General features: G+C 45.7%; 1 protein-coding gene across 5 annotated transcripts in view; it reads left to right on the forward strand.

The window, feature by feature from the left end:
- COL27A1 (collagen type XXVII alpha 1 chain) overlaps window positions 1–26,890 on the forward strand; it is a 255,431-nt gene that overhangs the window by 223,852 nt on the left and 4,689 nt on the right. For 4 of the 5 annotated variants that reach the window (XM_081179610.1, XM_081179608.1, XM_081179611.1 and 1 more), the window contains 13 exons: window positions 170–277; window positions 2,178–2,285; window positions 9,792–9,899; window positions 14,460–14,513; window positions 15,645–15,707; window positions 17,605–17,658; window positions 19,138–19,173; window positions 20,914–20,931; window positions 21,041–21,076; window positions 22,697–22,723; window positions 23,881–23,946; window positions 25,368–25,536; window positions 25,944–26,053. In XM_081179610.1, coding sequence (XP_081035736.1) covers window positions 170–277; window positions 2,178–2,285; window positions 9,792–9,899; window positions 14,460–14,513; window positions 15,645–15,707; window positions 17,605–17,658; window positions 19,138–19,173; window positions 20,914–20,931; window positions 21,041–21,076; window positions 22,697–22,723; window positions 23,881–23,946; window positions 25,368–25,536; window positions 25,944–26,053 — 957 coding nt within the window. The remainder of the gene's footprint in view (window positions 1–169; window positions 278–2,177; window positions 2,286–9,791; window positions 9,900–14,459; window positions 14,514–15,644; window positions 15,708–17,604; window positions 17,659–19,137; window positions 19,174–20,913; window positions 20,932–21,040; window positions 21,077–22,696; window positions 22,724–23,880; window positions 23,947–25,367; window positions 25,537–25,943; window positions 26,054–26,890) is intronic. The other variant, XM_081179609.1, reaches the window with a different exon arrangement.

Here is a 26,890-nt window from a genome sequence, read left to right on the forward strand (position 1 = left end):
ATTGCCATGGATGCGCTGTGCTGCTCAGCTATGCCAGTGCCAGCGCCAGCACCAGGTCGACTGCTCCATCCCCACTGCTGGTTTGCTGTGACCCTATTTCAGCATAGCAGAATAGGCAGCAAGTTTTCTTGTCCTCACAATTCAGCCACAAATGCCTTTATATTCGCAGGGTCTTGTGGGATTACCAGGTCCAAGAGGAGTGGTTGGAAGGCAGGGTCAAGAGGGCACCCCTGGCATTGATGGGATCCCTGGCAAAGATGGCAGCTTTGGACAAAAGGTAACCATCTGGAGGGCCAAATGTTCCCACCCTTGATTTATTTAATCACTGTCTCTGCGTAATTCTCTTCTGGGTCATTACCTGCAGGTGGTTGATGCCTTGCAGCTGGACCTTCTCCCTCCTGAGTGGCTCCTTCCTCCCAAGTAGATCCTACTGAGTAGACCTCTACCCCTAGGCTGTCGGGGAGTAAGCCCCATTGAACTCAGAGGGTCTTGAGACACATAGAAATGTGCTGCAAGATTATCTATACGCTGCCCTTCTGCTGTAGCAACCATGCTCAGGACAACATTCTGCAACTTATTTTTATTTATAAAAATAGTTATATGCCACCAAATCATATCAAATATCAATAAAATGTACAAGCACAGTGAAACATGAAACACCACAAAGCAATACAAAATAACCATTGAAATGGCTGGCTAATCAAGGAAGCTTAAATAGCTGCATTATTTGCATTGAAAGGTCTTTAGGAGATGCCTGAAAGGAGATGGCCAGGGTGGCTGCTGAATCTCTGGGCTTATCCACACTTCTTACCCATTGCCTCGCCCTTTCCAGGCACAGGGCTGTGCCTTAAAGATCTGTGTCCTCGCGCTCTTTCCCTCACCCCAGAGCTTTCTCCATGAAAACCCACTTCTTAAACATGAAGCACAACTTAGGGCAATTTGGGGTTTCCGTGTATTGCCGTGTGCTCCAATTCAGCACCTAAGAGTGAGTTTTCACGGGGAAAGCTCCAGAGTTCAAAAAAACAAGAGTCCTTTAAAAGTGTGGTCTGTGCCTGGAAAGTGCGGAGGAAAATAAGTATGGACAAGGTCTCTGCTGGTGGAAGAGCATTCTAAAGCATGGAACAGTTGTCAGACATCATGTTTCTTCCACTCCCCAAGTCACGTAATTGGCTGTTGGTAACACAAATTATCTTCACTTTGAAACACACACACCCCCATTCATCAGTATGCCAACACTTTCTATTGTTTCATTGGTAACCTAAGAGGGAAAATGACTATCACTCATACTTAACCTAAACACAACCACAAGGGCACCTGATTAGGCATTTGGCTGTGAATTGTTGAATGTTACCTTATTCTATCCTTTGTTATTGTTTTTGTTCAAACCAATCCATAACCAAGAACTTGTACATTGACCACTAAGAATGAACCAGCCATATGTCATATGCAAATTCACTGTGCTATTTTTGTGTTATACAAATGACATGAGAAGATTTGGTCTATTTCTAGGGAGCAGCAACTGCTCCATTCTTCTTGTAACCTTAAGCTGTTTTGATTTCCCCACCGTAGACTAGAAAGCCAGCAGTGAACTTGGATCTTAGCCTCCATCCATTGCGAGGAATTTTATCTATGCTGCATTTTACTTAACGGGGCAATCAGTCTTTCCTTCCCTGCTGGGAAGCAGCCTGTGGGGGGCTTTATAAAAGATGCTGTGTGCGTGGAATCAGGCCCACAGGACACCTATTGAGGCTTAAAGGAGTTACTGTACTCCCAACTCTCTACTACATAGATTTGTTTCAGGGTTTCCTGGCATTATCTACATTTGTCAAAATATAAATGAATATCAGCAAAGTGAGTAAATGCTGAAGCTTCTGGATATTATTAAATGCACATAAGGGAGACAAACTTTATTAGAAAACAGTCCAGTTTATTATGTATTGGAATAACAAGGTGCAGGATAATGCTCAGCCACATGGTATATTAGGAATCCTGCAAAGGTCGATTTCATTAACCTTTCTTCTTGTTTCTTTTTCATCCTTTTTGTCGGAAATGTAAGCACCAAAGAATATTTATTGCTCATTCTTTGTCATTTGATCCTTTCCTCTCTGTAATCCCCCCATTTGATAACAATTAAAATGTTTAAAAAGCACAACTCTTCCCCCCACACCTTTCTCAAGGGAGAACAGGGTGAAGATGGAGAGGAAGGCACCCCAGGAATGTCGGGGAAAAGAGGGAATCCTGGTGTCCTTGGTCTTCCAGGAGCTCAGGGGCCCCCAGGATTGAAGGTTGGTTTCTCCCCTCCCCCTTTGCTTTTACAATCAGAGGTGGGAAGGCAAAAGGGGCAGCAATTCACAGAGAGCAGTTTCCCCTCCCCACCAAAGAATCAGCCCCCAATCCCTTCCTTAACATCAGAGCTCTCCTTTGCTGTCCTCTTCTCCCACATTATAAGCTCTGAGTTCCATCTTGCTTGGAGTCTGCAGTGCCTGGCTATGCTCCCATCCTTCTCCTGAAGGAGAGGGCAGTAGGGGTGGGGGGAGCTCTTCTAATTTCCCATTGAAAAATAGCCTTCAGGCAGGGTGACAAGCCCACAGATCCTCCAAATATCCTTACTCCTTTCGGAATCAAGACAATTTGCCAGTCGGGACAGAATTATTTGCTGCAATTTGCATTATGTGGTTCGTTCCAGGCCAGTGTCCACAACCCATCCACAGCAAGCACTTTGATATATTCTCCCCAGATTTACTCTGGTTGGTGTCCCTGGACCAGTTAGAATGCATTCAGGATGCTTTCTGTTGTTGTTGTTGCTGCTGCTGTTGCAGTTCTGTTCCAATGGAGAGGAGTTTAGATCACACACCACTTCAGGTGAAAAGGAACAGGCAGGTTGTGTAGTTTTGTGTTGGTTTAAAGCAGGAGCAGGGAGCCATGATCAGATTTCTGTGGTGTGCTGGAAGGAAAGGACTTCCTTTCTTGAAGTTCAGTACAGAAACGCTCCCCACCCCACCCCCTTAGCCTTGCTATTTCTACTCCATCCCAGCTTCATAGAACGTACACTCTGCTCCATCCACACTGTAGACATTGGCAGAAGCCATGACTCTTCAAAGTGATGGGATGCTGCTTTTAAATGTGTAGTGCAGATGGGGCCTGTGTGTGTGTGTGTGTCAAGTGTGAGTCTGCCAGTTGTGGCTTTTGACTCCACTTGCCCCAAACTTCACCTGCTCTTTGCTGCCCAGTCCTCTCCTATTATGCAACTGTTTAGTTGGTTTTGTGCTGTGTTTTTGTTTTAGTGATACCTGTTTCTTGTTTTCATATTTCGCACTGTTTAGAGGTTTTTAAATGCTAAGTGGTTCAGTCATGCTTTTAAATTAATTAAATAACCCTCCCTGTCTACGAAAGACCAAAGGCCAGGCAGGGTGGGTAGGTGGGACTGGCAAGGACCACTTTACAAGGGACCACTTTACAGGATAATAATAAAAAATGCAATTCCATGAGTTCACCACACAGGGCAGTTGCACTTGGAGTCTGTTGTTCCCCAGATTTGGCAGTTGCTGACAGCACTGCTGTTCTGATCAAAATCCATACCCTTTGCAGCTGTTCTAAAGTTAAAGTCTTGGGAGAACTGATCACGCAGCTCCTTGCATATCGCACAGTTTAGCCCTCATGCCCAAGCAGTATGAGGAATGTAGAGGCACAGCCAGCAGAGGAGAACTGGGAAATCAAAACTCTTCACACACACACACACACACACACACACACACACACACACCCTTGATTGACTGAGTTTACTTATATGCCGCTTTCCCACAACAGGCTGTGCACAAAGCAGCTTACAGCAAACATTTGAAACATCAAAATACAGAGCATTGGAAATACAAATACTGTATACAAAATACAGTAAATTTAAAAATGGCAAAAATGAACAATGTGGCAAACACAGAATAAATTCAGTGTTACTAAATAGAAAATAAGAAATCTAGGCTCAAGTGGATAAATACATAGCTCAACAGAAACACAAACATAATCAAAGCAGAATCCTGTGTGAATACATCGCTCGGTCATGTGCCTGTTGTATTTTCAGTTACAAGAAGGAGGAACAATAGCTACTTCACTACAGGAATCTGTAGATGCAAATGATCTTGAGGAAGGAGATCTTCCTGTATCCCTTCTCTTGGCAAAATCAGCAAAGTCCCTCCATCTTCTCTACTTTACCCCCCCCCACACACATTTTTTTCTTATTATTATTTTGTTCGTGATCTTTCCAGAAGTGCTGCTTTGCTAAGGCATTTGATACCAAGATCCCAATGTAGTAACACTGGACTTCTTCCAGTGTCTAGCAATGGAAGCCCCAGTTGCTTTGGGGGATTACTGCATTTCCATAGAGCCCAAAGCTCTTTTGACTCTCGCTTCACAAGCCAAAAGTTAGTTCAATTTTTTTATGCTGGATCTTATAATCATATATATATATATATCTGTGTCAGTGTGCAAACTACGACATTTAAAATCAATGCAAAACAAACTAGCAGTGTATCATTGGTTGCCAGTGCCTGGGGCAGGCAGGTGCACACACGCTGGGCAGGAGCACTCACACTGGGGGGGGGGTGCCAGCCCAGTCCTCTCCACTGCCGCTGGAGTGACCCCACCCCCACCAGAGCATAGCAGGGCCACACTGAACCACCTGCCTGCCCACGCAGGGGGAAGCCAGCCAGCCAACACAGCCCTTGGCAGGCAGAGAGGAGCACCAGGCCAAGCCACACTTGGGGCAAATGCGTGGGTGTGCTTGGATCATGCCCCCTCAAAAATTGTGCAGCCAGGGCCACAGCCCCCTGGCACACACATACCCATGCTACACCCCTGAAGCAACAAAAACCAACACAGAGAACATTTTTTAAATGCAGCATGTCCGCATAAAAGATGCAGTAATGGTCATTTTCAAGAGAATGCTTTCAAGAACAGATAAGTTTCAAGCTGGCGCCTGAAGCACATTGCAGAGTGTGCCAGCCTCATCTCAGTGGGAAAAGAGTTCCATAACTGGATGCACTTTTCCTAGTTCGGCTTCACTTCGTGCAACCTGAGCAGACTCGTGCCTCAGCTGGTGCCCAGTCTGGTGTTTGATAGAGAGAGTGAATTTGATATCTGCCTTCTCCAGAACCCACCTGACCCACTGGCATTGAGTTATCTCTTCTCGTTGCATTTTATATTCCTTCCTTGCCCCCCGCCCTCGTGTGGTTGCCTAGTGGTTCAGGGAAGAGTCTTCGCTGGCCTACCTGCAGAATTCCTGGAGTTGAACCTAGGACCTTTGTGCATGCACAGGATGTTTTACTATTACCGGGCTATCTATCAACCTTCACTTTAAAATAAAGTTAAGCTCCCAGCCCTCATGGTTCTCAATAAAGGGGCAGAATCAAATGGCAACACACAGAACTGTTTTGTACCATGTCAGGCCATCTAACACAGCATTGTCTAGAGAGTCTTTCCCAGCCTTACCTGGAGGTGCCAGGATTGAACCTGGAACCTTCTGGGTGCAAAGCAAGTACTGCACCATCAAGCTACAGCCTTTCCCCAAAGTTACCCAATCTTTCCATGTCCCGAAAGCCAGAGGTTTCAAGATTTGCAGCTCTAACGCAATAAATACACAGTTCCTATTGGTTTGTTCGTTTGTTCGCTTGCTTGCTTGCTTGCTTGCTTGCTTGCTTATTTTTTAAGAGAGGCTGGGGCTGGGATGAATAAGGGATCAATTATCCTTTTGTTAATGTGGTACTTTTCAGTTGGCAGTTGCTGCCCCCTAACGGCTGCAGCTAGAATAACAGGCTGACAGTCAAGTGTGACACAAGAGTGATAAGCCTGTTGGCACGTCATCTCTGTTCTCCTAGTTCTCCTGGCTTACCAGGGAAAGGGCGTATTTTCTGACAAACTGCTTGTCAAAAGTTCAGGGTGTGTGGCAAGATCAGAGACATAATTTTCATTACACCCACACACAAAGCAAAATAAGTCAACTTAGTTGGCCAATAAATGCAGGAAAGAATCAAAATCTACATTATAGCCACACTATTAGAAGACCAACCAAAATGTCTTCAGACAGCATGCAGGCTTTCAGGTTCTCAAGAAGTTAACTTTGTAGGTGCTTTTATTGTTTACTTTGTTGTACCACCGTGAATGGTGGTTTTTATTTATGTATTTATGTATTTTTGTTTGTTCCATTTTGTTTTTTTGGGGGGGTTGGACACTGAGTGGGGCGGGGATTGGTTTTGTTTGGGTATAATTGTTTTGGTTGTTTTGTTTTCTATTTGTAAATGGAGGTTAGTATGAGGCTTGGGATTGCGACCGTGGAGGGGCGAGGGAGGTATGGCGGTGGGGGCAGATGTTATAGGCGAAGGGGATCGAGATATGGATATGCTCGTACCCCTTCCAATCTGCGCCCCATCCCGAGAGACGAGGGTAGGGTGAGCAAGGATTACTCACCTCCTTCACTGGTGTTGTGCAATGCCAGGTCTATAGGCAACAAAACTGCTACCCTGCGAGATTTCTTTATCTCGCAGGGAGTTGACCTGGCTTGTGTGACGGAGACCTGGGTGCGCAAAGGGGTAACTGTTACCTTACGAGAGATGGCGCCCCCGGGTTTCTCCGTCCTCCACCAGTCACGGACTGTGGGCCGGGGGGGAGGGGTGGCAGTATTAATCCGGGAAGATTGTTCTTTCAGGGCTCTACCATCGCCATCGATCCCCGGCATTGAATGTGTTGGCCTAGTGTGGGGCTCCGAGGAGAGCTTGGCTGTCTGGCTGGTGTACCGGCCACCTAGCGCACCAGCAGCCACCCTGTCAGGCCTGCTGGAGGCGGTGGCCGGCTGGGCCTTGGAGTTCCCTAACCTATTGGTATTGGGAGACTTCAACTTCCACGCTGATGCCACTCCCTCCTCACAGGCTCTGGACCTGGTGTCTTCCATGGCGACACTAGGGCTCTCCCAGTTTGTTTCGGGCCCCACACATCAAGCAGGCCACACGCTGGATTTGATCTTTGGCGCCGGTATAGATGTGATCATGTCTCCTTCGATGAAGGTGCCATGGTCTGATCACTACGCTCTGAAAGCCAGGATTGACTTTCCACCCCCACCCTGCTTAGGTGGCGAGCCGATTTGGGCTCGCCCGCGGAGGCTGATGGACCCGGATAGATTCCGTCAAGCCTTGCGGGACCATGCTCCCCCTGGCGACTCATTGACTGAGCTTGTTGAGGGCTGGAATACCCAGCTCCTGGCAGCCATCGATGAGATCGCACCTAAGCGCCCTCTGCGACCCCGCAGAAACCGGGCTCCCTGGTTTACCGAGGAGCTTCGGAAAATGAAGCGGGACCTCAGACGGCTAGAGCGAGTATGGCGGGGTGCCCGTGACGGAGCCTCAAGAACATCTTATAGGGTTTTTTATGAAAACCTATGAGATGGCAGTGAAGGCTGCTAAGAAGTCTTACTTCTCGGCCTCCATTGCATCCGCTAGCTCTCGCCCGGCGCAATTATTTAGTATAATTCGGTCTTTAACGTCCCTTGAAGGACAGCCAAATTTAAATAACAATCTGACACACAGCTGTGAGGCATTTGCGAGCTTTTTTGCGGAGAAGGTCCTGTTGCTCCGCCATGACCTCCCTGCCAATTTGGATACAATAAAGGAACTGGAGGCCCCTCGACTGTCCTCGGGTCCAGTATTGGACCACTTTGACCGGATATCTCCAGCCGATGTGGACAGATTCCTCCAAGCTGGAAAGCCCACCACCTGTCCTCTGGACCCGTGCCCGTCATGGCTGATTAGAGCGTGTCCAGACGAGGTGCGGGGCCCCCTGGGGGATATCATCAATTTGTCCCTTGGCACCGGGATATTCCCAGGGGAACTGAAGGAGGCGGTGGTGCGTCCGCTCTTAAAGAAAACATCATTAGATCCCTCAGATCTATCCAATTACCGCCCGGTCTCGAATCTTCCATTCCTGGGTAAGGTGATTGAGAGAGCGGTTGCTGAACAGCTTGGTAGGTTTCTGGATGAAACATCTGCTCTGGACCCATTCCAGTCCGGCTTCCGCGCTGGTCATGGGACCGAGACGGCTCTGGTCGCCCTAACAGATGATCTCCGCAGACAGCTGGATCGAGGCGGGTCGGGGCTGCTGATTCTTCTAGATCTGTCAGCAGCCTTTGACATGGTCGATCACGAACTCCTGGACCACCGCCTTGCCGACGTGGGGATCCAGGGCACAGTCCTTCAATGGCTGCGCTCGTTTCTCTCTGGTCGGGGACAGAGGGTGGCGCTTGGGGGGGAATTGTCATCACGCCACTCCTTGGTGTGTGGAGTGCCTCAGGGTGCAATTCTCTCCCCGATGCTTTTTAACATCTTTATGCGCCCCCTCGCCCAGCTTGTCCGGAGTTTTGGGCTGGGTTGCCATCAGTATGCTGATGACACCCAACTCTATCTGTTGATGGATGGCCATCCTGACTCGGCCCCAGACACACTGACCAGATGTCTGGAAGCTGTGGCTGGATGGTTACGTGGGAGCCGGTTGAAGTTAAATCCTTCGAAGACAGAGGTCCTCTGGCTGGGGCGGGACGATATGGGATCGAGGGGGCAACTCCCATCTCTTGCGGGGGTGCAATTAGTGCCAGCACCGTCCGTTAAGAGTTTGGGTGTAATCTTCGATACCTCCCTCTCTATGGAGTCGCAGATTACAGCTATAACAAAGGCGGCATTTTTTCATCTCCGCCAAGCTAAGCAGTTGGCCCCTTATCTCTCTCGTCCTGACCTAGCCACTGTGATCCATGCGACGGTCACCTCCAGACTGGATTATTGTAACTCGCTCTACGTGGGGCTGCCCTTGAGACTGACCCAGAAACTCCAGCGGGTGCAGAATGCCGCGGCGAGACTCCTTATGGGGTCTTCGCTGCGAGAGCACATTCATCCGGTATTATACCAGCTGCACTGGCTCCCGGTGGAGTACAGGATCAGGTTTAAGGTGCTGGTTTTAACCTTTAAAGCCCTATACGGCCTAGGACCCTCGTACCTACGGGACCGCCTCTCCTGGTATGCCCCACAGAGAAACCTACGGTCTGCAAATAATAACATCCTCAAGGTCCCAGGCCTCAGAGAGGTTAGGCTGGCCTCAACTAGAGCCAGGGCCTTCTCGGCTGCAGCTCCAAACTGGTGGAATGTTCTGTCAAAAGAGACTAGGGCCCTGCGGGACCTGACATCTTTCCGCAGGGCCTGCAAGACAGAGTTGTTCCGCCAGGCCTTTGGTCAGGGCGCAGCCTGACTCCCTCCTCTGGCAACCTGCACATAATTCTGCTTAATTGGTTGCCATCAATTTGATTTAATTAATTTTTATAATGAAATATTTTTAGATTGTGTGATTATTTGATTGATTATTTTATTGTTGTTAGCCGCCCTGAGCCCGGCTTTGGCTGGGGAGGGCGGGATATAAATAAAATTTATTATTATTATTATTATTATTAGGTGCTGGATTCAGATGAAGTCAGCCGTGTGTGAGTGCCTGGAATTATTTCTGTAACTGGGAATGGGGCATTCCACCACTCCTCCCTCAGGCCGCCTATTGGGGATTCTTTAGTTGAGATTCTTGCATTGCAGGAGTTTCAGCTAGATGCCCTTTGGGGGTTCCTTCCAACTCAGTGATTCTTTGATTCTAGTGTAGGTGCTTCAAGTCATCAGATTTAGCCGTAGTACTGCCAAGGCTTAGCCACCTGTGCCATTGTGTGGTATACAGTGAACAGTTTTTGCCATTGCATGATATTGACAGTCTCCATTGCTTTTTAGGGAGAACAGGGGTTGCCTGGGCAGGCTGGCCCTTTAGGGAAACGAGGCCACCAAGGTGGGATGGGGCTTCCTGGACCCCCTGGTGAGGCAGGACCAAAGGGGCAGCTGGTAAGTAGATGTGTCATTCTTCTTAAGCACTCTCATTCTTGGGCCAAGGAATTTAAATGACTCACATAGGTCCTGCTATCAGAACGCTCCTTATCTGCAAATTCAGTTATCTGAACACAAAGAATTAGGCCCAAACCTCGCTATCCAAACAGCCAGAGTTTGCCACTTCTGTACTTGTTTGCACTGATCAGAAGGTTGGCAGTTTGAATCCCCGCGACGGGGTAAGTGCCCGTTTCTCGGTCCCTTCTCCTGCCAGCCTAGCAGTTCGAAAGCACAAAGTGCAAGTAGATAAATAGGTGCCGCTCCGGCGGGAAGGTAAACGGTGTTTCCGTGCACTTCTTTGGTTCACCACAAGCGGCTTAGTCCTGCTGGCCACATGACCAGGAAGCTGTACACTGGCTCCCTCGGCCAGTAAAGCGAGATGAGTGCCGCAACCGCAGAGTCATCCGCGACTGCACCTAACGGTCAGGGGTCCCTTTACCTTTACCTTTATTTTCAGGCAGAAACAAGGCAAAGAGGGAGAGAGTTCAGACTAATCAGGGAGCAGGACAGATTGGACTAATCAGTTTTCCCTTTGTCTCCCTTTTTCTGGTTGACTGCAGCCATTTTAGGAAGAAACCATGGTGGGAGTGGTGTCTTTTCAGGGAAGGAGGGGTGGGAACAGAACAAATTGGCCCTACCTCTGGTGACCCCAGATTGCCTGCCACCTCCACGTTGGCTCAGAATAAGCTGAACTATTTCACAAAGAGCTGGAGAGGAAAAGGGAGGACATGCCACTTGCCCTCCTTCAAGTGAACACTGTGGGTTGAATCCAGCCAAAAGTCCTCTTTGGGTGTTCTGTCTTTGTGTTCACTTTGGGGGCTGGAGGGGGTGGTGGAGACAAATGCACTCATCCACACACACCCTCTAGCTGTTTTCATTGCCTTCCATGAGTTGGAATGGCGACCGAAGGAGAGAGCCTCTAGTCCTCATCATGGCCTCTGTGACTGCACTGTGACTGTAGGAAACTGCCTTATATTGCCCATCTCACCTAGCACATCCTGCACTGACTGGCAGCAGCCTTCCAGGGATTCACACCAGGAGTTTCTCCCAGGCTTGCCTGAAGATGCCAGCAATTGAACACAGGATCCTCTGCATGCAAAGCAGATGCTGTACCACTGAGCTGTGGCTTCTTCCCCAAGAATTTCAGGGCCTTATTTTCCAGGGTTCTGAAATGCATGGGGGAGCCTTGATGTGCAATGGAGACTCGCCACTTAAGAAGATTGCCATCCAGCTGACAAAGGGACAAACTAGAATGCTTCTCCCTGCAGCCTTCCTTTTATGTGTAAGACAAAGATGTTACATCTGAAAAGGGCTTCAGTCATGCTTACAGAGTGATAAGCTAGTCATGACGACTTTTTAAAGTTTTGTTTATCTCAGCAGGTCTGCTCTTAAGCATGATCAAGTCTGGCTCCAACCTCATGTGTCTAAGGCTTACTAAGAATTTCAGTTCTGTCACCTGTGATCTGAGTGACAATAGCGGCTGTTTTGTCCCACTACTACAGATGTTAGTTAGCACGCTAATGCAAGGATGTTTATGTTTTCATCCGCGCCGTTTTGTGCATTGTGATGTTTTTACATGCATTCAAGTTCCAAAGCCTGTACCTTCTGCTTTTCCTATTTCTCTGACCTCATTGTTTACCCTTTCCCCCCTCTCTCTTTCCACCACTTGTACCAACACACTGTATACTTCTAGTCCACAAAAACTTGTGTGTTAGTTAAACGTGTTCATTTTTAAGGTGACACAAGACGGCTACCTCCTGAAAATAATTTCCTTTTCAAGATGCTTTTAAAAAGAAATAGTAGTGCTTTGTTTTTCAGGGCTTTAAAAAAAATAAATTAAAAAATTGTCCAGTAGCACCCTAGAGACCAACTAAGTTTGTCCTGAATGCACACAGAAGTTTATACCCAGAACAAACTTAGTTGGTCTCTAATTTGCTACTGGACAATTTTTTTATTTAGGTATTTTGACTGCGTCAGACCAACACGGCTACCTACCTGAAATTTTAAAAAACAGTTTTGCTACTTTAATTTTCTCTCATTTATGGATCCTTTGGAAAGTCACTCACAACTTCTTAGCTTCGAAACAGGCCTTGCCTTGCCAAAGCATGTCTCAAGAACATGGCAAGAAAAGTTTCCCAAATGCCAAAGGATGTTAGGACTCTGGAACAGTTTTTCAGCAGAAATGGTGGAAACCCTGGGCTTCTGAGTCATTTACAACCAGGCTGAACAAGCCCCTTTGGAATAATCCGTGGAGCGCAGCAGCTGAGGCTGAAGACTTCACAGGCCATAAAAGAGTTTTTCCACCTCGCTATTTCTGTGACTCATTTAGGGTTGTTTGGCCCCCACTTCCCCTCAAACGTTCCAGCAGACTTTCCCATATTCTTGTGCAAAGGTCAGATGTAAAACTGTGTCCTGCGGATAGAGAATGTAGGCTGTGTTTTGCTTGGAAATGTTTGTCTGCTTTGCACTTAATACTGACTTCTGGCAGTGCTCTCTCTGTGTCACAAACCTTCAAAACGCAGGCACACATGTTGCAGAGTCAGACACCAAAGTGGGCAGGCAGGGTTTCCCAGTGGGTGTCGAATTATTTTTAGCACATCATTAGAATTTGGGGGATTTCACCACTATCTTCAGGGCAAACAAAATTTTCTTCCAGGTTTGTGGGTGTCTGCAGTTAGTAGTAGAGGCCGTGGCTTCATTCTTTTCCTTTTTAAAAAACATTTTGCCCCCACCACAGGAAGCAGCAACAGCATTTTCCCTTGGCAGCCTGGCCCCCTCTTTTGTTTCCCCCATAATATCTCATGCAAAGTTGTGAGTGACTTTCCAAAGGATTCTTACTTCATGCAAAGTGTTGTTCTTGTGCTGTGTGTGTGTGTGTGTAATTGTCACCATGTGTAATTGTCACCAGAAAAGTCAGTCTCCTTTGGTAGCCCTCGTCCCCAGCCCTGCCCTGCCCTGCACACACAATGATCTGGAAGGATGCTAGGGCATTGTGAGGGAAAGAAAATGGCGGCCCTGGTATAGCTGTTGCTGTCATTACCTGCGGCAGCAATAGAAAATAAATACAGAAAGGGGCTTCCCCCACTGCTAATAGGGGATGAATCTGATGCTGACCCAATGAATCTGACCCAATGAATCTGATCCTGAATTTTGCTTCAATCCAACAAAATTGCACCATTTGTAGGATTTCAACCATTAGTTTCTTCAGATGTCTTTTGAAGATGTACCTTTTTGGCCAAGCTTTCCCTGACCCATAAGATTAGACCCTGGTTCATGTGTGTGAATCCTCTGAAACTCTGTTTTATGTACATGTAGGGTTTATATTGTTTTGTTGGTTTTAGATTGTATTTTTCTTTTAATACATACTGTTTTTATATCAAACATAGTGTACACCACCTGCAAAATATTAAGCAGCTTAGAAATGCATTTAAAGACAATGTAAGATATAAAAAGGGATGCAGGTGGCGCTGTGGGTTAAACCACAGAGCCTAGGACTTACCGATCAGAAGGTCGGCGGTTCGAATCCCCGCGACGGGGTGAGCTCCCGTTGCTTGGTCCCTGCTCCTGCCAACCTAGCAGTTTGAAAGCACATCAAAGTGCAAGTAGATAAATAGGTACCGCTCTGGCGGGAAGGTAAACGGCGTTTCCGTGTGCTGCTCTGGTTCACCAGAAGCGGCTTAGTCATGCTGGCCACATGACCCGGAAGCTGTACGCTGGTTCCCTCGGCCAATTAAGCAAGATGAGCGCCGCAACCTCAGAGTCGGTCACGACTGGACTTAATGGTCAGGGGTCCCTTTACCTTTACCTTTAAGGTATAAAAACTCTTCCTTGCCTGCCCACTTTGTAACCTTGAGTACCCCCAGAAAAAAAAGCACTGGGTGCTGGACCAAGATGTGTGTTGATTGGTTGTAGCTTTGAAAATGTTTACATGAGATGTCTACATAACCATACATCTAAAGCACACCCTAAGAAAGCTACAGTTCCCATCACCCTTTTAAAAAAACTACAGTTCCCAGGATTATTTGCTGATGTGCGTGTTTCAGATGCATGGTGTAAATGCAGCTATACTGCATACTGCAGGGGAAAGCGTGAATCTAAAAACAGGAGCATTCTCTGCTGCTGCCTGTGCCAAAGGGTAAATGGAACTTCAAGGTTCAGAAGCAGTATACCAGCACTATACCGGGAAACGCCAGTTGCTGGAGATATTTAGTATGTGCCTTGCTTTGGCTATTGTGGAAAACAGGCTGCTAGACCAGATTGATACCTTGACCTGATCCTGCCAGGTACTGCTTAAAAACCTAACAATTTCTTTAGTCCTGGACTAGGCCATGCAAAATTTATACTTAAGAAGATGCTTCCCACCTCTTGCTAAATTTGCAAAACAAACAAACAAACCTGGATTTTTAATTTTCCTCCCTCTGTAAGCATTGTTTAGCTCATAGTTGCTCCTCCTTTGCCCTTTAAACTTGAGCTTCCTGAACACTTCCTTTCATCTCTTTTTTATTTTTAAACTTCCAGGGAGACTTCGGTGAATCAGGATTTCCAGGGATTGCTGGGCTGTTTGGGCCAAAGGTGAGATCACTGTGCATATAAATAACATATCACTGAAGTTTACACTTTCACTGAGGGAAGTGTTGCTTTCACCCTGCTTTTAAATGAGCAGTTCCTGAGCAGTTGATTTAACATCTACCTGGCCCAGCCACCTTGGCAGAAGCCAGTTACCCAGGACCTGCCATGCCACTAGGAGGAAATGTGCTGATCTGTTGGGAGATGCTTGAACTTCACACAAGAAAAATCTCCCTGGCATGGCTGGGGCAACATTAAAGGTCCTTAGGTAGGCAACCAACAGAGAACAGATAGGTCTTCTCATGCTTTTGAAAGAATTAGCTGTGATTCCTGCATTGCAGGTGGTTGGATTGGGTGACCCTATGAGTCCCTTCCAACTCTACAGTTCTGTGAATTAATGCTGAGTAGCAGAAACTTGTTTTTTCAGATGCTATATGGGATTTTTTGAGTGCTTCACCTGTAGGGGTGATGTATTTAGCTGCCCCTGTTCATTCCAGAGCTGGCTATACCCCAGCACAGTTCTTGATGTTGATAGTTGTTGATATTTCCTTTCCCCTCACTTTTGCTCCTTTAAAAGCCCAGGGCAGCTAACTCTAAATATGCAGCATTGAAAGCAAAAAGAGAGCAATAGTACAAAGTTCTCCTTCAGTAATCAGCATTTTATATCATACAGATGGGTGTGTGCGCCTTTTATGCTCCAAAGGTTGGCTGGAACGAATAGGTCTTAAAGTGGAATAAACATAGCATGGGAGATAATCTGATGTATGCAGGAAGGAAGTTTCATAGCTGGGGTGTCACTACGGAGAAGGTCCTGTCTCCTGTGATGAAGAACACTTCCCAAAGCCATATTCCCCAAGGGCACTACAGGTCAGGGTCTCTCCTGCAGACCATAACACTTCAAGTGCTAGGGCACTAACCTGTTTTGAGCTTGATGCACGCACTGTGAGAACAAGATGTTGAACTGGATGAACAATTGACCAGCAGGCTCTTCTTATGTACTTAAAATATGCAGATTTTATGCAAATTCATGTCTTCTTTTATATTATTTTGGGGAGGGTGCACAGCCTGTTTTCAAACAACACATACTTGCCCACCCAAGTTCCTTCTGGAATCCACACCCATCTTTTATACCTACAGGGACCCCCTGGAGATACCGGGTTCAAAGGAATCCAGGGCCCCAAGGGTCCTCAGGGCTTCATGGTAAGTTGCAGAAATCTTACTCCCTTCATCAACCATTGCATCCTCATCTCTTCCTTAGTGGTATCTTCTAAGGAGCAGACAGCAACAGCTGGAATAGAAATTAAGCATCAGTGCTGGATTAACTGGCATGTTGCAGAAGCTACAGCATGGAAGCTGTCCAAGTGAGGAGCTCCCTTCTGTAGCTGCTTTCTCTGTGAAACTGTGTGTGCGCGTGCATATGTCTTCCTCTTTGCACATCCTGCTAATGCCATGCAGTTTAGAACAAACAAATGTTCTGTGATGACAAAGGAGGCAGCTCCCCCTGATGGGAGACAAGAGCACCACCTGCAACCACTGGAAGTTTGGTGGAGATTTAAGTCTGAGTTGGCCAGATTTGTCCCACCATGGGATGAAAGCACCAACCCCATTCCAGGTACTTCCATCCAAGCAGGGGCTGCAGATGGAGGAACTAAGGACCTAGTTTTTACCCACAACTTGTTATACACAAGGCACTTTTGGCTGTGAAGGCAAGTTTGTGATCACGTTTGCGGGTGGGACATCCTAGAACCCACCCACAAAGGCTGTGGTGAAGCAGCAGCTGACATTCTTCTCCAAGAGGACAATGGCAGGTAGGGGAAATGCTTTGAGTTGGATCTGGGCCATGCCATGGATGTCCGTGGATCTAAGCATGACTTAGTGTGGATCCAAACTAATTGACGGTGCAGTCCCATACATGCTACTCAGGAGTAAGCCTCACTGAGTTCCATAGAGGTTTGCTTCCAGGTAGGGGCTGCACCTACTTAACTGCAGTGGTTTGAGCCTGATCCTTTCCACTCCCTGCCATTTCCTGAGCCGTTTGACGGTGAAACAGTCTCCCTTGGGAGTTGGCAGACTCTCCTTCCTTGGAGGTTTTTAAGCAGAAGTTGGATGGCTGTCTGTCATGTATGAGTTGAGATTCCTGCATTGCAGGGAGTTGAACTAGATGATCTTCAGTGTGCCTCCCAGCTCTGCAGTTCTATGATGCTATGATTCTATGACTGTATTCTCCTATTCCGTAGAGGCTGGCCAATAGGCCAATAGGAATTTCCCCACCAACCTCAGCCTGCCCTAAGACAGCTTCCACCTGCCTGCCTTCATATTCATATTCCAGGGCCATTTACAATATAAGAATACAAAAAGACACGGCATAGTAACAAACAAAACAATAACACCACCCCCAAGTTTTAAAGGCCTTACATAGATTGTTTAATAAAGGTCTGGTAGCAGAGGGATGTTACATAAATCTTTAAGTGCCAGGCGAGCATTCCTGGGGAGCCACTGCAGAGAAGGCCCTGTTCTCATGTTGCCATCCTCTGGACCTCTCATGGAGGAGGCACATGAAGAAGGGCCTCAGAAGGTTCATATGGAAGGAGGCGGTTCTTGGGGTATTCCAGTCCTGATCCATTTAAGACTTTATTAAGTCAAAACCAGCACTTTGAATTGGGCCCAGAAGCTAATTGGCTTTATAGGTCAAAATCAGCACTTTGAGTAGGGCCCAGAAACTAATTGGCAGCCAGTGCAGTCAGGCCAGAATTTGTGTTATATGTTTAAACCATCTTGCCCTGGTGTGTGGCTTGGCTGCCGAATTCTACACCAACTGACGTTTCTGAACTTTCTTCAGAGGCAGCCCCATGTATAATGTTTTGAAGTAATCTAAACTAGAGGTGACTAGAGCACAGATGACAGAAGTCAGGCTATCCTTGTCCACGCAGGGGAGCAGCTGAGCCACCAGCTGAAGCTGATGGAAGCACTCTTTAAAATGGAGGTGGGTTATGGTGTGAATGGGAAGCACAGAAAGGGAAAGAAAGGTCTGTTAGGACTTGGTGGTAGGAAGTACTGGTAGTTTAATAAATTTACCAACCTTTCTTGTTCTCTGTAGGGGAAAGAAGGTGTTATTGGCCCACTTGGGATTAGGGGTCCAACAGGAAGCCCTGTAAGTGTCTCTCTCCTGCTCATTCTGACTTGGATTGTAAATACTGGAATAAGTGTGGGGGTTCTCTACATCAGTCGCTCCCAACTTTCAGGGAATATGCATTGCTGGGTTCAGTTTTGGTGGCACAACACTACCTTGGTTCGCTTCCTGATTCCCATTGGGCAGCTTAACTCTGGAAATGTTGAGCTCCAAGGGACTCCTTGAGACCCAGGTTTTAACACTGGGGGCTGGCCCATTAGGGTGAATGAGACTGCCCTCCACCAATCCCCCTCATCACTTGTCCTTCTACTTGCAATCTGTCCAGGGGGCAGCATTATCAGTCTCCTCCTCGTCCTCCTTAGCTTCAGTGTTGCCCTTGTACAACACAGGGAGGAGGAGGGTGGGGCCAAAAGTAGAATGAATCGATTCTGCCTCACATTGGCTCCAGCTCCACCTGCTCTTGGTCACCCTGCCTTCTGCCCTACTGGACCCATTGGCCACCAGTCACCATTGGATTTAAAGCCCTTTTGCTGCATGTCCAACTTCCTGGTCTGCTTATCCTCTGCTTTGCACAGGCCTGTTCCTCCTCCAGATCCAACCCCCTGGGGACTCTGTGCCTTCTCCACTTTCAGGGTGGCTTCCCTGAGAACCTTAAACTGATGGCACATTTGCAAAGCTAAGCAGGGTACAGTATGGTTTCAAATTGGATGGGGGACCGCGTGTTGAGATTTCTGCATTGCAGGGGGTTGGACTAGATGATCCTTGGGATCCCTTCTAATTCTACGGTCCAAGTGCCACCATTGCCAACACTTTCAACTTGCAGTGAGTTCCTGTCACTCAGGACCAACGCAGATGTGGATACAGGAGATCCATGATTTAGATCTCCCTCACTATTGTTTTTTGGATTGGGATTGTGTCGTTGGGGGAGGGATGGGGATCGACCTTCCTCCCGCCCATGCAATTCTGCATCCCTCAGAGCTGTTATTTGCCGTACCTTGCAGGTGTAATACAGGGGGGAGGATTTGCCACCCCTGACACTGTAAGCTTTTGCTACTCAGATGAAATGTGGAGTGTGCCCACATGGCGCAAAATTTGTCTTTGACCTGCATGCTCAGATTTATTTATTTTTAAGCACCAGTATTCAGAACTGCAAATTTAAATGTATGCTCCTTTGTCTGTAGTAAACAATGTGCAGATTCTCCCTCTGTGCATAAAACCCGCATGTAGAAAATGTCTTAAGGAGTAGAGAAAGCTAAGCTGGAACCGGATGCACTAATTTTCCCTATGCATGGAGCTTGACAAGGGCACATTCATGTGTGAATCAGCCACAAAGCAGAGGCAAAGCGGCTGAATAGTCAAGCCACACTTGGCAGTCAGGCAACAGTTTACTGGGGAGTATAGCAGCACAATAAATAAAATAAATAATATATCTGAACACATGGATGTTTTGGATTTCAGTATGACATGCACATCTATGTGTTTTGTTCCATGTCCATATAGGGCCCCAAAGGAGACAAAGGCAGTCATGGTGAAATGGTGAGTCCTTTGCTCTATTAGTGCTATGTTCAGAACCAGGTAATTATAAACATTTGCTGTGGCAGTTTCCAAGGTGGGGGACAAATGGTGAACCTCTTCCCTCCTACCTGCTGGTCCTCCACAGCAGATTTCAGCCTCCTCCATAAGCTTTTGGCCATAAAAAAATAAGCCAGAAGGGAAATCATGGCTGTGTTGTGATAAATCTGTGAGGAGGAGCCTGAAGCTTTAACTTCCTTATTTTGTTAACCTTGGCTTGTTTGTTGTTGTTGTTTTCTTGTTACAAAGTTGTCCAGACATAAATCATAAAACATGACCTGACTAACAACAACAAAAAAGGGATTATTAGGGGGTAAAATACTAAACATATCATTCTACAGTGCATAATAATGAGGCTATTATAGTAAACCAGTAAAATGAATTCTTGAATAAATCAACTTGGGAAACACAGACTAGTAGGCGTGAGCTAATGAATAGTGCCTGCTTATCCACATCATATGACAATGTTTGCTGTAGGTATTTCTCATCCATGTGTTGTTTCATTTGTTTCATTAAATAAAATCACACCATACAGTGTAAAAAATATTTTGTTTTTTCTCTCCCATTGCCACCTTCAGTTTTTGCAACAGCTTTTCTGTTAAGTCTCTTTGCCAGACTATATTATACTAGTGATCAATATTTATTAATTGCAAGATTCTCTAAGTTCTGGCTATTACCCTTCTAGTTGCAGTTGATAAATATGTTATCAATTCCTTACTTCTTAATTGGTCCATATCTGAAGTATGTAAATGAAGTAAAGCTAAATGCTAGGGTTGCTGGGATTGTCTGAGATATAGAGATAAAACTTCATTCCAAAATTGTTCCGTTTGTGGACATTCCCACTACATATGTTGCTATGTACCAAAATTTGGTATCCTTTGTAACATAACTATGAATTCTTCTGTTGTCTGGACAGGCAAACTGGGATTTGTTTAACCTAACTCTGGTTTGTCTGAAACAAGCCAACTTCAAATGTGGATTGTGAAACTGTCTTATCGCAATGTAAAGATTAACTGCAGTTTAGACATAGCACTAAACTATGGTTAAACTAAAACGGAAGCCACACTTAACAATGTGCTAATAGCTACTTCCTTTTGGTTCTTTCATATGAAAAGTTTGCAGTTTGGTGGCCATATAGAAACTTAACTTTACAACATCCCTAACGAAAACTGAAATAAACTGCAGAGGGTGAGAGGTAAAATTTCAGAGACTGAGGGGTAATAAAGCAGAGTTGCTTGCAGGCAGACTCAGTCAATCTCTGTTAGTACACCTTAGTAAGCTCCCAGAGATTGGAGGAGTCGGTATGACCAAGTGGCTGGTGTCATTTTAAGCCTAAAGCTTGAAGCCATTAAACCCCAGTGACTTTACATTTGTGTCTACTTGCTAGAACAGCAGGTGCCCATCCAAAGTCTAGTAACTCGTTTTCCATAGAGAGGTATGGATACTGTGTGTAATCCTAAATGTCAAAAAATTGGAGTGTGTTGACATTTACCAGCAATTCTTAAGATATCTGAAGCAAAAACAAAACGCAAAACAGAAAAATACTGACAGTAAATCTTAAGGTCAGACAGGTACTCTGGTGCACGATCAGATTTCAAACATACAACCTTTTCTCACATTCGCCAGTACATCTCAACCACCACCAAGCACCTTCCATGAATGACCCATATTCACACCCTCTTCCTTTCCTTTTTTGTGTTTCAGGGATTGCAGGGTCCTAAGGTGAGTATGGCAGAGCAATTCTAGCAAGATTGCTGCTTCCATCAAAACTATGCAAGCCTCTTTGAAGTAGAACAAGCAAACATGACATGTATCTACATTGTCTTCCTAGGGTTCCCCAGGACCTCAAGGACCCCCTGGACCTCCGGTATGTGTTTAGAAAATTGCCTATACTTCACTTTGTATTTCCCTATCACTGTGACCCGCTAAGAAGGTCAAACTGTATCTGGGCTGTAAAGACTGCAGGAATGCAGGTTCACGTGATTGAAAGCTCCTCCATAACAAAGAGAAATCCCTCCACATTAAAAGGGGGGGGGGGGAATCTGGCATATCACGGACCCCGATTCTAGTCTTGCCTTCTCCCTGACATGCATAGAGAATTTGCATTTGAATAGTGGAGCATTCAGTCACCAACCTGCACCCGCACTTTCTTGGAACCCAAATACTGTACCCAAAGCCTATATACCTCTCCCTATAGCAGCCTGCCAGTAGCAGAACTTCAGGAGAGAGTCTGTTCTCAATATTCCATCACTAGGAGAAGATCATCACCACCATCATTATTACTAGTATTAGTATTATTTTATTTATATCCAGCCCATCTGGCTAAGTTTCCCTAGCCACCCTGGGTGGCTTTCAGAACAAAGAAATAGTAAAATGTCAAACATTACAAACTTCCTGATACAGGTCTAACTTCAGAGGTCTTCTAAAAGTTGTGTAGTTTTTTATCTCCTTGACATCTGATGGGAGGGTGTTCTACAGGGAGGGCACCAGTACCGAGGGCACCACTACCTCTGTCTGGTTCCCTGTAACTTGACTTCTCACAGTGAGAGAACTGCCAAAAGAACCTTGGAGGATCTCAGTGTTTGGGCTAAACAATGGGGGTGGAGACGCTCCTTCAGGTATACTGGGCCGAGGCTGTTCAGGACTTTAAAGGTCAGTACCGACACTTTGAATTGTGCTCGGAAGCATACTGGGAGCCAGTGAAGATCCTTTATATATGATGTGGTGTAACTCTGTGGTGGCACCCCATCTGTAGAATGCCCTCCTCTCGTAGGCATGGCTGGCACCAAGGTTATTTTGGAACCGGGCTAAAACTTATTGACCCAGTAATTTAAAGTTTTTATTGAGTTGGTTGTTGTTGCATTTACTCTGTTGCTTTAAGATGCCTGAGCGATCCCACCCACCATTGAACCCAATGAGTTTTGACTATAAGCAATTTTGGCTTTAGGCGCAATCCCCGGAAAGCAACCTCCTCATAAATCGTGTGCTTACTGTATAATCTGTGGGGAAAATGGATGCATAAGGAGTTATATGCTTGAAGCTAGAGAAAGAGCAAAGAGGATTGACATTTGGGGTCGGGGGGAATGGATGTCCCTCTACTGTGAACCCCCAATTCTCCCTTCTTGCATATACTTCTCCTGCCACAAAATGACTTAAAGAATTCAAAATTATATGAAACCACAAATAAGGGGTGTAAACAACAGGCATGTTATTGGGTGGTTGGGTGGTTGTGGGTGTAGAAGAAAATTGGATTGATTTGCAAAGCATACCTGAACTTCAAATCTGTAAATTCTTGCTGTAGAAATTGGGGGTGTTTTGGAAGTGGGTGTGTGCATATTGAATTGACCACAGAGAAAACAAATAAGTAGGTCGACCAGTCCCCATTTTCAGTGCATTAAATTATTTACTAAAAATGGTAATTAAGGGCAATGTCAAAAGGGACATGCTTGGCGCAAATGACACATCATTTTGTCTCTTAACTTTGTAGGGTCCCCCAGTAATGCTGGCTACATTGGTAAGTTCTGAAATTTCATTCTGCTTGTGATTTCGTGTGTTTTGGGACACCACTGAAAGAAATTGTATCGGCTGTTGGAAAACTATACATATGACTAGGTCACCAGATTTTTATTTTGTTTTAAAGTGTTGTCCTGTGTTGCAAACACCACCATCCCTTAGAGCAGAGATTAGAGATATTTTTCAGCCAAAGGGCCACATTACCATCTGGGCAAACCACTTGAGGGCCACATGCCAGTAGTGGGTGAGGCCAGAGGCAAAAATGGACAGAACAATGAATGTAATTTTTACCTTTGTACAGTAGGTCTTAAATTCAGTTCTGAACATTTCCACAGCGATTTGTAAAAAGAAAATACTTAAAAATCCTCAGGAAAACTTGTTCGAATCTTAGTGCAAATTTCTCCAATAAAGGCATTTTTGCAAGCTGTTTGCCCCTAACACAATGCATTATTCCAGTAGTAGATAGGTAGCCGTGTTGGTCTGCCATAGTCAAAATAAAAAAAAAAAAATTCCTTCCAGTAGCACCTTAAAGACCAACTAAGTTAGTTCTTGGTATGAGCTTTCGTGTGCATGCACACTTCTTCAGATACGGTATCTGAAGAAGTGTGCATGCACACGAAAGCTCATACCAAGAACTAACTTAGTTGGTCTTTAAGGTGCTACTGGAAGGAATTTTTTTTATATTTTGACAATGCATTATTGCGTATTTTCACGAATATATTTGCTTTCATGTGTTGTAAACATTGTTTGAGGAACTGCATCAAAACATTTAGAGAAGTGTCAGTGTTGAAGGACAATGTGTTTCGGTTTGTGTACTGGGTCAGGAAATGCAGACTGGGCAGCTACTTATTAAAATGCAAATAAAATCAAATTATTTATCTCCCATCCCTAGCACCAGCTCAGTGCGTGAATGTGTGGGTTGTTATCAAGAGCACAGCATGCTGGAAAGGCAGGTTTGAACTGTGCCTCCCAAGCTTTAATCTCTGCGAAATCCAACAGGCACAGCAATTGGCACTGAAAAACAGCAAGGGTAGCATGAATGGCCTGTACAGTTAGGCCCTTAATCCCAAACCTGAGGCGCCTCAGGAGGCAGAGCTAATTTCTGGTCCATCTTTCGCCTTCAACTCTACCATGTCTTCTTCCTCTGTTTCTCCCCAGCAGCAAGATGGGTTTGGTGCAGCTTTCCAAACAGTGATGAGTTCCAGCACTGTGTTCAAGTCTGAGGTATGTCATAGGAAGCTCATAAATCCTTTCAGAAATACCCGTTCGAACTTCTCCTGCACAGTCGCCATGGAAATGAGCAGGATATAAGGCATGGCTGAGGGCCCACACTGAGTAGAACTTAGTTGGATGCAATCTTTACTTGTTTGTTTGTTTGTTTGTTTGTTTTAGAAAATATATAAACAGCTTGTAAAAAAATAATAGATATCCTAGTGATGTACCAGTCCAACTATACATAAAATAATATAATCTCATTAAGATATAATACAAACTTGCAGGTAGGCTATTCAACAACAATTCTCCTGACCTTATAGAAAATATGGGCTCTCCTGTTAACTGCCATAACTGAAAAACTCTGCCAGTCTGGGGGCTCATGTGAGTGGTTGTTGAGAACATCTTGAGGGCACCTGATTGGCAAAGGCTGATGTAGCCAAAACAGCTCTTTTGGAACTGTTAAAACAGTCTACCTGCTTCTTGGCAGACCTGCCACCTGAACCCTCATACATTGCAGCTCCTCTGGTATTAGGAGTTTAAAAGGACCAGGGTTCCTCCACTCCTGCCCTGTGTTCATCACACAGTTAACTATTTTTATCCCAGATAATGTTTGTAGCATAACATAATTCCTTACATTCAAATTTTTCCTCACAAAAGTCCATTTTCTTTGCACAGTCCTTCAAATACCTCCCTGTAATAATCTCTTTTTAGGCTAAACCTACTAGCAGCAATCCATCACTTGCTTAGGGGCCTTCCAGACTCGGTGGGGGCTTTTGTGGGTGTGTTCTGCAACATGTAATTTGCCCTGCTGGGTCTTCAACTGGTGGAACAGGATCCGCTAGTGGGTCAAGACCTGGCCCAAGGTGGGTTGCAACAGGAGCACAACCACCATGCAAATATATAGTAAAAAGATTAAGAGATGGGCCCCCAAATGGATGTTTGGCTTAAAAGTGGGTCCTGGATCTGAAAAGGTTGAGGGTACCTAATTTACATAATAACAGAGCATTAGTGGTAGATTTATACCGCTCTGTCCACAAATCATTCCACTTCATTAGGGACACCCTATAGTCCAGCCTTTCTCAACCTGTAGGTCCCCAGATGTTGTTGAAATGCAACTCCTATCACCCCTAGCTAGCAAGGCCAGAGCTCAGGGATGATGCGCGTTGTAGTCCAACAACATCTGGGGACCCACAGGTCGAGAACCGCTGCCCTAAAGCAGCCACCAAACCCGTGAACATCAGTGGAATGAAAAGCCACAGGATTTCAGCAGGAAGCTATGGGACACGCTCAGATTGGAAACAAAGCAAATAATCTGTCCTGGAGTCTTTGATGCAAAAGTATCATGAATCAGTCATCATGAATGCACATCAAAGATGCCTGGAGAGGCCCTTACTTTCCCTTGCGTTCCTTTTCCCCACCCTCCTCTCCAGAGCTATCAACATTCAGACCTTCCAGTGATGGACCAGGGAGGGGAGATCTTTAAGACTCTGCACTACCTCAGCACCCTCATCCAGAGCATCAAGAGACCCCTTGGAACCAAGGAGAACCCTGCGCGCATCTGTAGAGATCTCATGAACTGTGAACAGAAGATGCAGGATGGTAGGTGTTAATCCACGTGGCCAGCATCCACCACAGTGCATCACGGGGTGTGTGTGAGAGTGGGTGAGAGAGAGAGAGAGAGAAAGAGACCTGCGCTTTGCATTTTGCATTGAAGGTTTTGTGAATGAAGACCCCATTCCACCCTCATTCTTACACCAGGAAGCAAAGGTGTCGCAGGTAAATGGCTTTCACCTGCTGCATCTTTGGATGGCAGGCCCTTTCATTTGTACTGTTTCCAATGCCTGCTTTAAAGCAAAACAAAGTATTTAGGCATGTAATTACCCATAGGTGTAATTTTATTACATGCCTTTGTTTTTAAATCTGTTTCTATTCCTAGGTTTTTTGGTTTAAGTGGTGCATATGTCTTCCTAAAAAATAAATAATACTAAGTCCCTTCTCTCCTTCAGGAACGTACTGGATTGACCCAAATCTGGGCTGTTCTTCAGATAGTATTCAAGTCACCTGTAACTTCACCCAAGGGGGACAGACTTGCCTCAGCCCCATCACTGCCTCAAAGGTATGCTTGAGGCATCCGTGGGCCAAAAGTAGGTCTGGATACACTGGTGGATTGCTGTGCGGTTTGCAGCAAATTCATGGGCTCTCTCTGGCTCTTAATTGTGTAGCAACAGGCAATATGCTTTTTTAGATTAGACTTTATTGCTGTTTTCTCTCTAATATTTTATACTATTTCATGTAAGTAGTTTAGAGACACGTTTGATTAAGCAGTATGTAAGTATGTAAGTATTTTTGAAAAGAAATAAATAGGTAATGGTAGATACTAAACTTCTCATAACTATTAGTACTACTATTACTATTGTTATTACTATATTATTACCTTGTTGTTGTTGTTGCTGCTGCTGCTGCTGCAGCATTACTAATCATTTTTGTCACAAAAGTGTCCCAAAGCAACATAAGAACCAAGCTTAAAAGCCAGAATAAATTAATATGCATTGCAGAGTGGGGCACTCTTTAGATGGCAACGTGAATTACTTAAAAAGATTACAAGCTAGCCCTGCTGTGCTTGGGGACCTTTCTACCCATTGTGATGAGCAGAATCCCTGGACATCTGCCCCCAAGTCCAACCCTGATGGCACCACTAAGAAAATGTAAAGGTAAAGGACCCCTGACAGTTAAGTCCAGTTGCAGACGACTCTGGGGTTGCAGCGCTAGCGCTCATCTCGCTTTACAGGCCGAGGGAGCCGGCGTTTGTCCACATACAGTTTTTCTGGGTCATGTGGCCAGCAGGACTAAGCAGCTTCTGGCGAAACCAGAGCAGTGCACGGAAACACCGTTTACCTTCCCGCCGGAGCGGTACCTATTTATCTACTTGCACTTTGACGTGCTTTTGAACTGC

This window comes from Podarcis bocagei (assembly GCF_964188305.1).
Source record: "Podarcis bocagei genome assembly, chromosome: Z".
Classification (NCBI taxonomy): domain Eukaryota; kingdom Metazoa; phylum Chordata; class Lepidosauria; order Squamata; family Lacertidae; genus Podarcis; species Podarcis bocagei.